The sequence below is a fragment of the Kwoniella botswanensis genome, chromosome 1, assembly GCF_036426115.1.
Source record: "Kwoniella botswanensis chromosome 1, complete sequence".
In the NCBI taxonomy this organism is placed as follows: domain Eukaryota; kingdom Fungi; phylum Basidiomycota; class Tremellomycetes; order Tremellales; family Cryptococcaceae; genus Kwoniella; species Kwoniella botswanensis.
In genome coordinates, this window is record NC_088599.1 from 462,784 (window position 1) to 475,472 (window position 12,689).

Genomic DNA, 12,689 nt, shown 5'->3' on the forward strand with positions numbered 1-12,689 from the left:
GGCCAAACCTATGAATACAACCGAAAGATGTATTGATAACAGTAGATAACGGGACAATATCATAAATAGTTTAAGATCCAAGGTTGTTGATCAACTTGATTAAGGGGTAATCTTTCCTCAGGCTTGAGGCGAAGTAGCTATCAAGGATCAATAATTCAATTGTCAGTTCCAATTTGGGGATAGCGATGGAAAGATCCGCTTACCGATTGTATGAATTCTCTAGCTTCTACTGATAAGAATGATGGGAAATGTACATCGCATCTACATATCCTTTGATAAACCACTATTGAACATACATTATCAGCATCTGCTCTCCTCGGACAATTTGTTGATGGCGATGATAGCTCAGTTCACTCACATCTTGGGCCACTGGACGTATCTGCTCCGAAAGGCTCTGCGCCGCATGTCAGCTCGTATGCAAGAACTCCTAGTGCCTATGATGTATACCCAATCAGCTGTGACTTCGTTGCACTGCGAATGATACTCACCCAGATATCCACAGCTTTCCCATATGACTGACCTAACACCATTTCGGGCGAAACGTATGATAGTGTACCCGCTAATGTGCGCTGACTGTGTTGCAGGACAAGAGGATTAGCTCTCTGGTTTGCATATCACATGAGCTACACTCACCTGTTCTCTTCTGGGGAATAGACTGACCAACCGAAATCACCTATCTTGATCTCCCCATTCATGCCTACGATAATACCAGTAGGAATGTCAGCCAGGGTAGTGCACACGAAAGGGAGTGACGACTGACCAAGTAGCAAGTTCTCAGGCTTGATGTCTCGATGGATAATTTGGTTCGAATGCAGATACGTTAATCCGGAGGCTACTTGACGAATATACTGTTGGGGCAATTTAGTAGATTATGCAAGGACGGCAAATCCGAACAGAGGGGGGTACTAACCTGACTGCTCCTCTTTTCTGAGAATCTACCCTTCTTAGCGAGCTGTTTGAATAATTCCCCTCTGCCTGGTTGTCAAACCGAATCAGCTGACTGCGCCCAGATCATATCAAACCACTGACCTGCTAGTTCGAGCATCAGGAATATACGCGTGGAGTCGTGGAACCATCCGTACAGTCGTATGATGTTCGGGTGTCTAGAGTGAGCGGTTGTCAACTGGTTGGACGTCTATCCATGACCTTGCACCTACCTCAACTGCTGCATCACTTCGATCTCCCTTCTAACTTGAATTTGGACCTCCTTAGTGATGACTTCATCTTTGCTCAGGCATTTCAGCACCAGAATGAATGAGTCTGTCTTCGATTTCACCCTAGCTAGATAAACTTTCCCGCAGTGACCTAAGCGTACAGTGTCAGTGAGAGTCGTCTCGCAGCGTGTTACATACCTTTGCCTAATGGTCTTCCTATATCGAAATTGGCCAAACTCCAATGCTTGGATGGGCCAGCGCTATGAATAAGAGAAAGTACGATCAGTGAACTATCATCTGAGGATTAGAGGAAGAGTGCTCCATCAGTGTGATTATGACATTTGATCAGGAATCTGGACACAACACTAACCGCTCAAAATCATCATCGAGTTGCCTATGTTGGGCCACCCGTTCAGGTGTAGCTGGCACATGAGGGATCTGTTCGAAACCTCCGTCATATATCCCTATACCGGTCGGCTCTGTGGACGCAGGGTGCCGGTCCTGATGCTGCATGATTGCATTGTCGACTTGATGATCCGCTTGAGTGGTATCAGGGTTGCATGATGCATAATATCATCAGGATGATGGACATCTATCTCCAGCTCAGTTGGTTGTCGATGTATACTGGCTGTGTTACGTAATATGGCGGACCGAGTTGTCCGGTGCTGTCTGCCGCTGTCATGATGATGTTGAATGATTCAGACGAGTTTGCTAGCTACCGCCCCACTTGACAACCACATCTACGCTTCATGTCAATCACTTTATTGACATCCACATAATCAGCAATGTCATCATACCAGACCTACCCACAGCAAGGTGGGAGAAACCAGCCGGGTGCCCTCAGCGAGAGATCAGCCGCTTCAGAGGATGATGGAGAGGAGGAGAGAGATCTACCTCCTTCAAAGGCCAATGGAACAGGCGCTCCAAGTAATCGTAAGTAGCAGTTTGATATCAAATCATCTTCTAACTTCTCCTCGATGTATTTAGCTCCTACCATTATCGATATCCCCAGGAGTGTTTGCTGATATAATGTCGTTCTGATAGGTGCATGCGTAAGTTGCGCCCGAAAATTTTCGCCTTTCGCTTACCCCCACCTCCAGGATTACTGTCACCGGATGAAGATGAAATGTATCGGTAAGGAGAATCCACCATGTAATCGGTGTAGGCAAAGCAAACATCCATGTACTTTTGATGGACCGAGGAAGTCCAAGTCGTCTAAAGTTGAAGAGTGAGTGCAAGTAAATGCTACTGTATGCTAAATTTTCATCAGCCGATTGCGCCTTGTGGAAGCACAGATCGGGGCCATGCAAGGGAATCTACAAGAGCTGTTGCAGCTGCAAAGAGGTGCAGCTGCTGTTGCCGCGGCGAACAGTGAGTTATATACCGCTGTTCAGCCGTGTCTGACCCCTCGTATAGCCCATCCAGCTACTACGAACGACTTGGACGCAAACTCCCCTGTTCACCTCGGTCAGCGACATTACTCATCCCAGACCGCTCATGGACCATTGGGCCCGCCTCCTTGGGGAGCACCACCTCATCACCCTCACCGATCTCGTGCCGTTCCATCTCCCGGTCCTTCCGATGAGGATGAGCCTATCGATCCCCTCAAATCGGCTTATGCAGCTGCGCCATGGGCAAATATGCTTCACCTGGCCGAAGCTGCAAGACTGAAAGCAGATTCGCACATCGGCGGAGATGATGACCAAGGATTCCGACCGAAGGTGATCTCTCCTCGCTACGATGTACTCGATGATGCGCAAAGAGCGAGAAAGCGACCTCGCCCAATGAGCGCAGTAGGGGATGATGCTTCTTCTGTTCACATCAGTCTCAACGAAAGAGGACCCAGTGGATCACCAGATCCGGTCGATCTAGGATGGTGTACGTTGGAGAAGGGGAGACAGCTATTCGACACGTGAGTGAACGGATGATCTTGAGCGATGCTGATGTTGTAGATTTTTCGAACGGTGTGGTGTCTATATGCCTTGTTTCGATCCAGAGTATGACACGTGGGACAGGTGAGCTGTTTTCCATTGCTTCCCTTCTGATATCTCACAGCTGATGCATCTGGTGTAGTCTGCGAAAACGATCTCCATTCGCGATAACGACGATCATAGCAGTGGTTACAAAATGCGAGGATGCAGCTGGTGAGTCTTTTCGTTAATGGCCTCGTGCTTAGACCCTTTCGCAGGCCCTCCCAGTGAACTCCAATTGAAAAGTAGGGAACATGCGGAGAAAATGGGTAAGTCGTCGTTTTCCTTCACCCCAATATCCACTACTGACCTCGATTTAGCCATGCACTCCCTCTTCACTCCTGTTTCTAGGATCGAGATTGTCCAGGCGATGAGTAAGTCAGACATGGCGGCGAGCTCAGCTAAAACCAAATAGTTCTGCTTGCTTCTTGGGGAGAAACATTCTGGAGACCAGGTGGTGAGTACGAGTCTCGCAGGAGTAACGAATGCTAAATTTCGATCCAATAGGCCATGCAATTCGAATGGCAATGGATATGGGATTGCACAAGTCTCTGGCGTATCTGGTGGAAGCTGGTATGGGTGCTGGAAAAACGCCAGAGCAGGTCGAGGCGGATAGACTGATTGTGGCCGGTGCTAGAGTTTGGCTTACGGTGAGTATCTTCATATACTCTCGCAAATAGACAGCTGACACCATACGTGCAGCTCTTCAAGATGGAATACGAGTGAGTGTATCTATCAGGAGATAAATCTGACACCGCCGTAGAATGTCCTTTGCATATGGTCGACCCGGTCTATTTTGCTCAGAGATCACTATCAAAGACGCTCGTGATTTCCTTCGACATCCCCTTTCGCTGCCCACGGATGCGAGATTGGTTTCTTCGTGCGAATCTCTGATGTTGAGAAGTGAGTTCTCCTATTTGGTTTTCGCTGCTGACGTCTCCCCAGTGCCGCTGCATCAACCTCTTGCGCTGGCGCCAAGTAACGCGGCGCAGCCGTACCCAAACATGGACGGAAAGCTAAGAGAGGCAAATCGAGCCATAACAGATTGGTACAACTACTGGGATGGTTATTATGGTAGGTCTATATCGTCACATAACGATGCTGACGACGTTGTGTAGCGCGCAATGGTGTACCTAAAGACCACTTCCTACGAGAGACATGTGAGCGGATCGTATTGTCGTTGAAAGCCATGCTAACATGTTTACAGTGATAACCGGTGGTGCCGGATCCTTGTGAGTTGCGTCTTCGAATCTACGAGGAGTCTGAGTCTGACTCTGATCATTCAACAGCCTATCCTCGAACTCTTACGTCTTGCACGAGATTCGGAGCCGAAGAGACGTAGCATTCCTGTCGGACGAACGGAGACAATGGTTGCAAGAGGCTGGAAGGAAAGCACAGCAGTTGGTGACTATATGTCTGCGAGGGCAACAGGTGAATGTGTTCTTCACGCATATGCTTCCACATAGCTGACCATTGTCACATAGTATGCCAACACGATACAGTATGGTAAGTAGCCGTGGAACTCTGATTATATTCCCCTTCACTGACAATTTTGTTCATTCACCAGCTAACCTCCTGACCCGTAAGTCGCCACATTTCAACATCATAGCACGTTTCTAATCAATCAACAGATTACAACATCGTATACGCTGCGCGTTTCCTGATCCGTATGGCTACGCTGGTTCCTGAGTCATGTAATTTGAGACAGATCGGCAAAGACGTAGAACAAGTTGCGATCATGTTGACCAAAGGTGAGTTATCTCGCCATGAGAATGCGCTGACCCGATCAGTCCCTGGCTTCCTGTTCGCCCATATGCTCTCAGACGTCGTGAAGAAAGCTCGGAGAGACCAAGTACTACCACCGGCGTCTCGTGCACCTTCTCGACTGCCGTCTCCTACCAGAGGTCTGACCGCTCTACCTATGTCTGACCAAAACTCTTGGTCGTCCGGCCTCACCCCGAATACCAACTTTGTATCCTCTCTCTCGGGTGGACCGGACATCTCCATCAGCGTGAATCCAGCATCTGATCAAGGCCTATCGTCGCATATGGACTTCTTGTATGCAGAGCAGCTCTTTGCCAACACAGGGAATGCGAGCACTCCTAGTCAATTCTTGGTGAGTTATAACAGTACGAAATGTCAGGCTGATCAAGTAGTCTATCGATTCACAGCCCAATCCGGCTAGCGGAACCACTGATCAAGGATTCAGTTTAGATGCGTGGTTCCCGTTCCCTCCTTTGGGTAAGTCTCTCGTACTTTGACTGACTGCGACTTGTAACGAAGGCTGAGTTTCATTCGCATAGACAATGATCTGAGCCCTCTTCTGGCGACGGGTACAGATCCTTCCGCCCATCCGCCTCCTACCAACGCAAACGAGAGCCGGCAAACGTGGTGGTGAAGAAAAAATATTGAAACAGGATATTGCGGATGCATGCATCTGTGTAGACATTGTTACCAGTTGTTCGCGATCGATGTATTGCCGTAGGCATCGAGAATTCATTCATCTAAGGAGCCTCGACCACCTCTCCGACGATATCTTCCTCTTCTTCCTCTCCTTGACCATTTGCAGGCTTAATAACCGCTTTGTGCATATCAATCTCTCTGATCCCCAGACCGGCAAGGAGGTATATCACACTCAAGATGACTGCACATAAGAAGACGGCGTGTAAAGCCTTTTGGTATGAGTTGATGGCGATCGATTTGAGGGGTTCTGCCAAATATCGGATGGACGCAGAGGATTCTCGGATGGAAGCGATGCTCTAGCAAGTTAGCGTTGATCGTGATGGATCACACTCACTTCTTCAGCCCCAGGTCCAGTGATTCTCTTACTCAACTCTTTTTGCAAAATGGCTTGAGCCAAGGCACCCGACAATGCGACTCCCAAGACCTGACCGATGGTTCGGAAGACATATGACACTATGGTGAGGGTGAGCGATAGTGTCAATGAAGGTTAAGAGACGACTTACAGCTGGTCGCGATCGCAACATGCTCATGACCGACATCTGCGATGAGAGCAACAATGGTCAAAGTAGTGACAGCACCCATGGCGAAACTCGTGAATGATAAGTTTGTCCAGAGCATCCACCTATGCAGGTTATCAGCACGATTTGACGCCTGCCCCGTCATTCGGACTTACTCAGAGGATTCCCGATTCCACATCGAAATCAATATAGCACCAACAAGGCCCATAAAGCCTGACCAGAAGTTCAACCAGTAGTATTTTTTGGTGTGTCGAACCACAAATCCACAACCTAGGGAGCCGATCATACCAGCGATGGAGTTTGGTATCAAGTGCGCACCTGCTTGCGAAGAAGACATTCCCCGAACAACGGTGAAGAAGAGGGGGATGGTGTAGATCTAGATGTCAGCGAGGTTCAGGAGATCTTTTACTCACCAAAGCGAATTGTGCCATCGAGATGGAAAAGTTGTTGATGGCAACGCTGACCGCGGTCCTCCTATTAAGCAGTTCGAATGGCATGACAGGTTCCGAAGCCCACTTGAGCTCGACCAGCAAGAACAGAGCGAATAGAACTGCGCTAACGCCAAAGAGAGCTAGAATGAGAGGGTCGGACCAGGCATAGGCATCTAACGAGGTAGAATTGGTCTTGAGAGAGACAGCGATGAGTGCTGCTCCGACCCATCCAGCGAGCAGGAAACATCCTAAAAAGTCTATCCGTCGGAACAGCTGCATAGGAGTTTGCTTGACAACAGGCGTGGATGCACCAGATGCAGGATCAGAAGGGATCGTGTAGCGAACATTGGTGTAGACGAGGAGACTTCCGACCAGTAGAACGGGGATCTAACGATCAGCCCTGGTCTCGTGGGCAATGCGACTCACCTGAATGCCGAAAGCCCAACGCCAATGAAGGTAGTCATTAATGATACCACCTAAAGGCGCTCCCAAGCTGTCAAGAGTCAGCATTAGAATGGGTTCCAGGTCGACTCACCCCATCCCACCTCCCTGTCATTCGTTGTCAGCAAAGCACATACTTCCGGGAGGGGTTTGTAACTCACGAATGCCAAATTTCCGAAACCTTGGTAGATACCTCGATGTGTACTGTTCGGAAGAGGACATTAGATATGACTAACTCCATTACACTGAGATCACTTACATTGGCACAATATCACTCATGATCGTACTTCCAACTGCATCGTCGTCAGACTTGGTCCACCAACATCCATTCACTTACCCGTACTTAGACCGCCTCCTCCCATACCTGCTAAGGCCCTTGCGGCGATAAGGAATTCCATTGATGGCGCAACGGCACAGAGGAGGTTGCCAGTGGCTAGTCATGTCAGCAAACATAACGTAAGGTCACGCACGACTCACTGAATATAGCCATAGCCAAAAGCATGGAAGCCTGACGTCCGATGATATTACAGAGCCGACCGTAGATTGGCGTTAAACAGCACACGGACAGCATACTAAGATGTCAGCTGTGTCCGACTGGGATCGACTTACTAGGAGGTACCAAGCCACGATGCCATGTTCGTAGCGTTGAAGGAAGAAGAGATTGGACCGAGAAGCGTCGCAACTGGAGTATCTGTTAGTAGATGAATGTGGGGATCAAGATGTTCGATTTTCCACTCACCGACGGTCCCGTCGAATGCATTCAGAAAACTGCATACCCACATGGAGATACACTGAAGATTAGCTCTGCACGGAAATCGAAAGTACTCACCAGAAGCCAGAACCTGTTGACACTCAAGCCCACTTTGTTGTAGGATAGCTTATTGACATCGGCGGGCTCATCTGACTTGAGGGTTGAGGAGTAGTCAGGTGTGTTGGCGGTGTTGAGCAGCGGTCTTCTCTCGTCCGTCGTCATCGTGCGTTCCCGTGCTGTTGAGGATGTTCCACAGAAGGCGATGAACGGGATAAAGGGGTATAATATATCAAGAGCAATAGTCGAATGAGACAATCCTACAGATGCTTATCTTTGACTACGAGTGCATCTCAGTTGTGATTTCCATAAATTACCCATATGGCGGTCCATTCCACTGCCCACCCCCCTGAGCATCATCGGTCAAAACCGAAACCACACCCATCACGCCAAATCAGAACCCTGAACTGCTTGGATTCCGAATAAGTTATATATAGAGCAATCACGTCGACAGAGATTTTACGAATGAAAAAAAATCATTCCACCCATCCAGTCCGAATCGAATGTCACTTCATGTTGGATAATTACGATGCACTACGAATTCGCCATCGGCTGACAGTCGCAATATCGTTCTTCGTAAAACCAGTATACATCTCCTCACATCTTTTCCATTACGAAGGAACTCGTGAACATATACATATGATATTTTTATATATGTGTGGACGAGTCGAACGTGTCAGTGAAAGAGATCAAGCTGACAATAATCTACCTAATTCATCACTCATTGTCCCAAAAAGATGGTCACTGATCTACCAGCAGACGAGATGTCTATGCAAGAAGAGTATACGATCCCCTCCCCCCAACGCTCATCCACTACTTCCGAACTCACGAAAATTGAGATGAGTAACATCTCTGGCGAGAAGGAGAACGTTGCCACTCGGCTCAGCCACTGCGTCGTTAGCCTTTCACCCGCTTTCTTCTGTGAGTTGCAACATGACACCCAGGGATAAGTGTTGACGAATTCCCTCCAGCACTGAATATGGGTACAGGAATCGTGTCGATACTATTCTACACTTTCCCATATCCTGCAAGATGGTTGAGGGCGATTGGTCTAGGCATCTTCGTGCTCAATGTTGTGCTCTTCCTTTTGCTCAGCGTGGGCAATGTCATCCGGTACATACGATGGAAGGGACTTTTCAAATCAACTCTCAAGCATTCTGCTGCCGCTCTACCATGGGGAACTCTGCCGATGGGCTTTGTCACCCTAGTCGTAAGTTTTCATCCCGCCGCTTACCTGCTGACATCCCCAAGAACATGATAGCTCTTGTCTGCGTCAACAAGTGGGGCGAACGATGGGGCAAAGTAGCAGTCGCATTGTGGGCCTTCGATACTGCACTCTCCGCTCTCGTCGCTTTTGGAGTGTTGTTCATGATGTGAGTTCGACCCATAAAAGCTCCGCTGAGACTTTCAGGATTACTCGTCAGACACACACCATCGAGTCAATGTCAGCGAGTTGGCTTTTACCCATCGTCTCTTTAGTCGTAGCAGCCGCTTCTGGCGGCGTGGTAGCAGAGGCTGTATCCCAATCTATGCCTTCTACCGCAAAGTCAATCGTCATCACATCATACATCGTATGGGGAACCGGTGTCCCTCTCGCTCTATCCATCAGTGCAACTTACTTGTACCGACTCATCGCCCATGGAGCACCTGCCCCACAAGCTTTACCCAGTCTATTTCTTCTTGTAGGTCCATGTGGTCAAGGTAGCTTCGGGATCATAACTCTGGGTAAAGTGGTCAGAGATCTCGCACACACATCGAGCTTCGACATCCTGGCAACCCAGAAAGAGCAATCGGCGATGACAATCATGGCTGATGCCATGTATGCGGGAGGGCTTGTCACTGGTTTGATCCTATGGGGATTGGGTCTGTGCTGGTATTTACTGGCGACTGCGATATTCATCGATCACCTATGCAACGTTGATCGGTCCTACCTGCGCCATCGATCGTTCAACATATCTTTCACGGCGTTAACATTCCCGATAGGAGTCTGGGCAGTGAGTTCTTCCTTTTCCACAAAGTGTCCTTGCTGAAGAATTTCAGAGTGCCTCCAATGCTCTCGCAACAGAGCTCGATTCCGAGGTGTTTCGGGTGATTGGTGCTGTTGTATCGACTCAAGTGTTCGTCAATTGGCTCTACGTCATGACCGTGACTATCTACAAGGCATTCGATGGTTCCATTTTCATTGCACCAGAGTCAGAGCTATTTACCAGTAAACATCGTCAGAGTTTGCAGAATAGAAGTCAAGATATAGTATAATGTTATCTGATGTTTTGTATGTATTATATAACCTGTTGGTACTGATACGTGCTGTATACGTATATTCATCAGAAATCTGGCTGAGCCTTGTCAGCCCATGATCCCCTTGGTTCCCACTCTCTTGCTTCGTTAAGAAGCCTCTGCCCTTCCTCCTTTTCGATTTGATCTTCTACCTCCGGCTTGCCCCATCCTCCTCCACCAGGGGTATGCAATACCAGAGAGTCTCCAGTCCCAAATTGCATGGTACCTTTACCTCCCACATTGATGGTCCTAACCTTACCATCCTTGTCTTTCGGCTGTTTTACCCAAAGATTCAACCCTGTAGCTCCTGGTCCACCCCCGGCAAGACCATAGGGCGCCCGAGATCGTCGTTCGGATAGAATAGATACAGATAAGGGCTGTAGGAATTGGAGTGAACGTATACATCCTTCTCCACCGCGGTATTTACCAACACCTCCGGAGGATGGTCTGAATCCGAATTCATGGAGGATGACGGCTATACCGGAGATCAGCCAGGACTTGTCCGGGAAGATGACCACTCACGATAACGACGTTCCAGGATCTCAGGATCGGTGATACGCTATTTATGATGTCAGCTGATGACTATTTCCATCGATCCGCGTAATACTCACCGTGTTGGTCATATGACAGTGCACGCCGGATGTTCCGTTCCATCCGTCTCCAGCTCCACTACCACCGGCGATGGTCTGATTGATGGATCAGTGACAGGTCCCACCAGCATCGCACTCACCTCGTAATAACCCCAACCGTCGACTACTTCCCCAGTCTCTTGATTCTTCCCACCTGCACCGAATGACAGACTGAGACGGAAAAGTCAGCGTTATAGGTGCAATAGGTAAAGGCTCACTTGTTACAACATCCTTGACTAGCAGCACAGGCCTTGAATGCGAGCAAAACCGTATCTGTGATTCTCTGCGATGTCATCACGTTGCCACCACAGACAGCACTTTCGGGTGAAGGAGATAGTAAGCATCCTTCGGGTATCCGTATCTCAATGGGTACCAAACACCCCGCGTTGAGTGGGATATCTTCGCCTATCATGGATCGCATGCTGTCGTCACTGTCAGCTCGCATACCTGACCATATTCACTCGTCCACCTACCAGTAGATCACGGCGGCATGCACAACACAGATAGGTGCGTTGAGATTTCCACGAAGTTCAGGACCGGTACCTTCAAAGTCAAACACTGCTGAGCCTGATTTGGGATCAATGGTTATGGTCAAGGCGATAGGCGATCCATCATCTAGATAGTCGACGGCCTATGGAATCAAGGTTAAATAGGGCACTTCAAAATCTTTTGCATGACTCACATGTAGCACATTGGTCCCAGCATTCTCTGCAGCCTTTCGCAGCATCTTTCGTACTGATTGTTCGGCATTGCTGAGTGGGAATATATAGATCAGTGGTCTGATGTATTTTCATGTATGAGGTCCACTCACTTCTTGATATGATTCATGTAGCTATGTACCGTCTGGAGATCGTACTCTTGCACTAACGCTTTCAGAAGATTGGTGCCCTTGTTATTCGCAGCAATCTGAGCCTTGACATCACTCTCAACGTCTCTGAAAGACCTGGAACCTGAGCAGCCAGGATACTGAGCAGGATCCTCCACCATAACTTTTTGTAGAGCATCGTGATCGTAATAGCCATTTGAGACTATCTTGAGTGAATGGATGTTGGCTCCTTCTTCGTAGAGCTGAGTGGAAGTTGGGGGCATGGACCCGGGCAGGATACCACCGATGTCACTGTGGTCTGTCAAGTTGATTCGGTCAGTGGAACACTGGCATGAGACATTGTATAAAACTCACGACCTCGGGACGCTGTGAAGAAGATAATCTTAGTAGGGTCATTCTCGTCGAAACAGGGAGTGATCACGGTCAAGTCGGGAAGGTGACTAGATGGGAGGTCAGCGTACATGCCCACACAGAGTTTTCGATAGCTACTCACCTTCCACCGGCCATTGGTGAGTTGGTCAAAAGTACATCCCCGTCTTTGAGATCTTTCCCATGCAATTTCAATTGATATTTGACTGACCAACTCATGGATCCGAGATGTACAGGCACGAAAGGCGCATTGGCGACGAGATCACCTGTAGGAGAGAACACAGCACACGAGAAGTCTAGTCGCTCCTTGATGTTGGTACTGATGGCCGTCTGCTTGAGTGATCGACCCATCGCCTCGGCAATACACATGAACCGATTGGAGCTAGCGGGTGGTCAGCGGAGCTAGCGATGCAGTGTGGTGGAAGAGGAGGACTCACAAGAGGGACAGGGTGATGGGATCATAGTCTGCTTTGCTCTGGGCTTGAGGAAGTGACTCGTTGACCATGATGGGCGATATTTATAAAATCGAGATAGCCGAGAAGAGAACGGCTGATCGATTGGATGATATATTGAAGTGCAGGTGAGTCAGGTCGTGCTAGAAGGGACGGAGATTCTAGACCTCTAACCGGCTGACCTGGTAGAGTTGAAAAGATAGCAAAGTTGACAGTGAAGGGGGATGTATGCAAGATGGATGAATGCGGATGATGAGCATGAGGTCGAGTGAGAGAGATAAGAGGAGGATCATACGCGCGCTGATAACCTTGGGCTGGGCTATATATAACTTGTTCTTATCCTCCTTGGAT

The 12,689-nt window shown here is 48.7% G+C and overlaps 7 protein-coding genes across 7 annotated transcripts; 4 read left to right on the forward strand and 3 right to left on the reverse strand.

Moving 5' to 3' along the window:
• Nucleotides 1–59: 59 nt before the first annotated feature.
• On the reverse strand, nucleotides 60–1,667 carry L199_000181 (uncharacterized protein; the record flags this gene model as incomplete). Its single annotated transcript, XM_064885953.1, has 11 exons — nucleotides 60–137; nucleotides 204–283; nucleotides 359–434; nucleotides 489–573; nucleotides 634–697; nucleotides 761–848; nucleotides 911–975; nucleotides 1,030–1,103; nucleotides 1,158–1,305; nucleotides 1,353–1,414; nucleotides 1,525–1,667. The coding sequence occupies 11 exons, from the start codon at nucleotides 1,665–1,667 to the stop codon at nucleotides 60–62; spliced, it is 963 nt and encodes a 320-aa protein (XP_064742025.1).
• A 272-nt stretch (nucleotides 1,668–1,939) lies between these two features.
• L199_000182 (uncharacterized protein) lies at nucleotides 1,940–3,070 on the forward strand (the record flags this gene model as incomplete). Its single annotated transcript, XM_064885954.1, has 4 exons — nucleotides 1,940–2,087; nucleotides 2,199–2,382; nucleotides 2,425–2,525; nucleotides 2,571–3,070. 4 exons carry the CDS (start codon nucleotides 1,940–1,942, stop codon nucleotides 3,068–3,070), a joined length of 933 nt encoding a protein of 310 aa, XP_064742026.1.
• Nucleotides 3,071–3,131: 61 nt separating this feature from the next.
• L199_000183 (uncharacterized protein) lies at nucleotides 3,132–3,850 on the forward strand (the record flags this gene model as incomplete). The annotated part of the gene is made up of 7 exons (XM_064885955.1): nucleotides 3,132–3,169; nucleotides 3,228–3,298; nucleotides 3,343–3,393; nucleotides 3,445–3,498; nucleotides 3,561–3,581; nucleotides 3,632–3,774; nucleotides 3,827–3,850. 7 exons carry the CDS (start codon nucleotides 3,132–3,134, stop codon nucleotides 3,848–3,850), a joined length of 402 nt encoding a protein of 133 aa, XP_064742027.1.
• A 38-nt stretch (nucleotides 3,851–3,888) lies between these two features.
• Nucleotides 3,889–5,522, forward strand: L199_000184 (uncharacterized protein; the record flags this gene model as incomplete). Its single annotated transcript, XM_064885956.1, has 10 exons — nucleotides 3,889–4,027; nucleotides 4,070–4,198; nucleotides 4,243–4,284; nucleotides 4,332–4,356; nucleotides 4,414–4,555; nucleotides 4,609–4,630; nucleotides 4,692–4,706; nucleotides 4,756–5,240; nucleotides 5,296–5,365; nucleotides 5,428–5,522. The coding sequence occupies 10 exons, from the start codon at nucleotides 3,889–3,891 to the stop codon at nucleotides 5,520–5,522; spliced, it is 1,164 nt and encodes a 387-aa protein (XP_064742028.1).
• A 106-nt stretch (nucleotides 5,523–5,628) lies between these two features.
• Nucleotides 5,629–7,950, reverse strand: L199_000185 (uncharacterized protein; the record flags this gene model as incomplete). The annotated part of the gene is made up of 14 exons (XM_064885957.1): nucleotides 5,629–5,796; nucleotides 5,922–6,040; nucleotides 6,091–6,209; nucleotides 6,261–6,481; nucleotides 6,570–6,809; nucleotides 6,963–7,029; nucleotides 7,072–7,085; nucleotides 7,139–7,181; nucleotides 7,237–7,270; nucleotides 7,315–7,410; nucleotides 7,455–7,485; nucleotides 7,587–7,659; nucleotides 7,717–7,745; nucleotides 7,807–7,950. 14 exons carry the CDS (start codon nucleotides 7,948–7,950, stop codon nucleotides 5,629–5,631), a joined length of 1,398 nt encoding a protein of 465 aa, XP_064742029.1.
• Nucleotides 7,951–8,549: 599 nt separating this feature from the next.
• On the forward strand, nucleotides 8,550–10,041 carry L199_000186 (uncharacterized protein; the record flags this gene model as incomplete). Its single annotated transcript, XM_064885958.1, has 4 exons — nucleotides 8,550–8,706; nucleotides 8,757–8,995; nucleotides 9,210–9,779; nucleotides 9,826–10,041. The coding sequence occupies 4 exons, from the start codon at nucleotides 8,550–8,552 to the stop codon at nucleotides 10,039–10,041; spliced, it is 1,182 nt and encodes a 393-aa protein (XP_064742030.1).
• A 68-nt stretch (nucleotides 10,042–10,109) lies between these two features.
• Nucleotides 10,110–12,391, reverse strand: L199_000187 (uncharacterized protein; the record flags this gene model as incomplete). The annotated part of the gene is made up of 11 exons (XM_064885959.1): nucleotides 10,110–10,537; nucleotides 10,585–10,621; nucleotides 10,674–10,748; nucleotides 10,793–10,862; nucleotides 10,910–11,113; nucleotides 11,165–11,322; nucleotides 11,374–11,443; nucleotides 11,503–11,815; nucleotides 11,872–11,957; nucleotides 12,011–12,268; nucleotides 12,324–12,391. 11 exons carry the CDS (start codon nucleotides 12,389–12,391, stop codon nucleotides 10,110–10,112), a joined length of 1,767 nt encoding a protein of 588 aa, XP_064742031.1.
• Nucleotides 12,392–12,689: the final 298 nt, after the last annotated feature.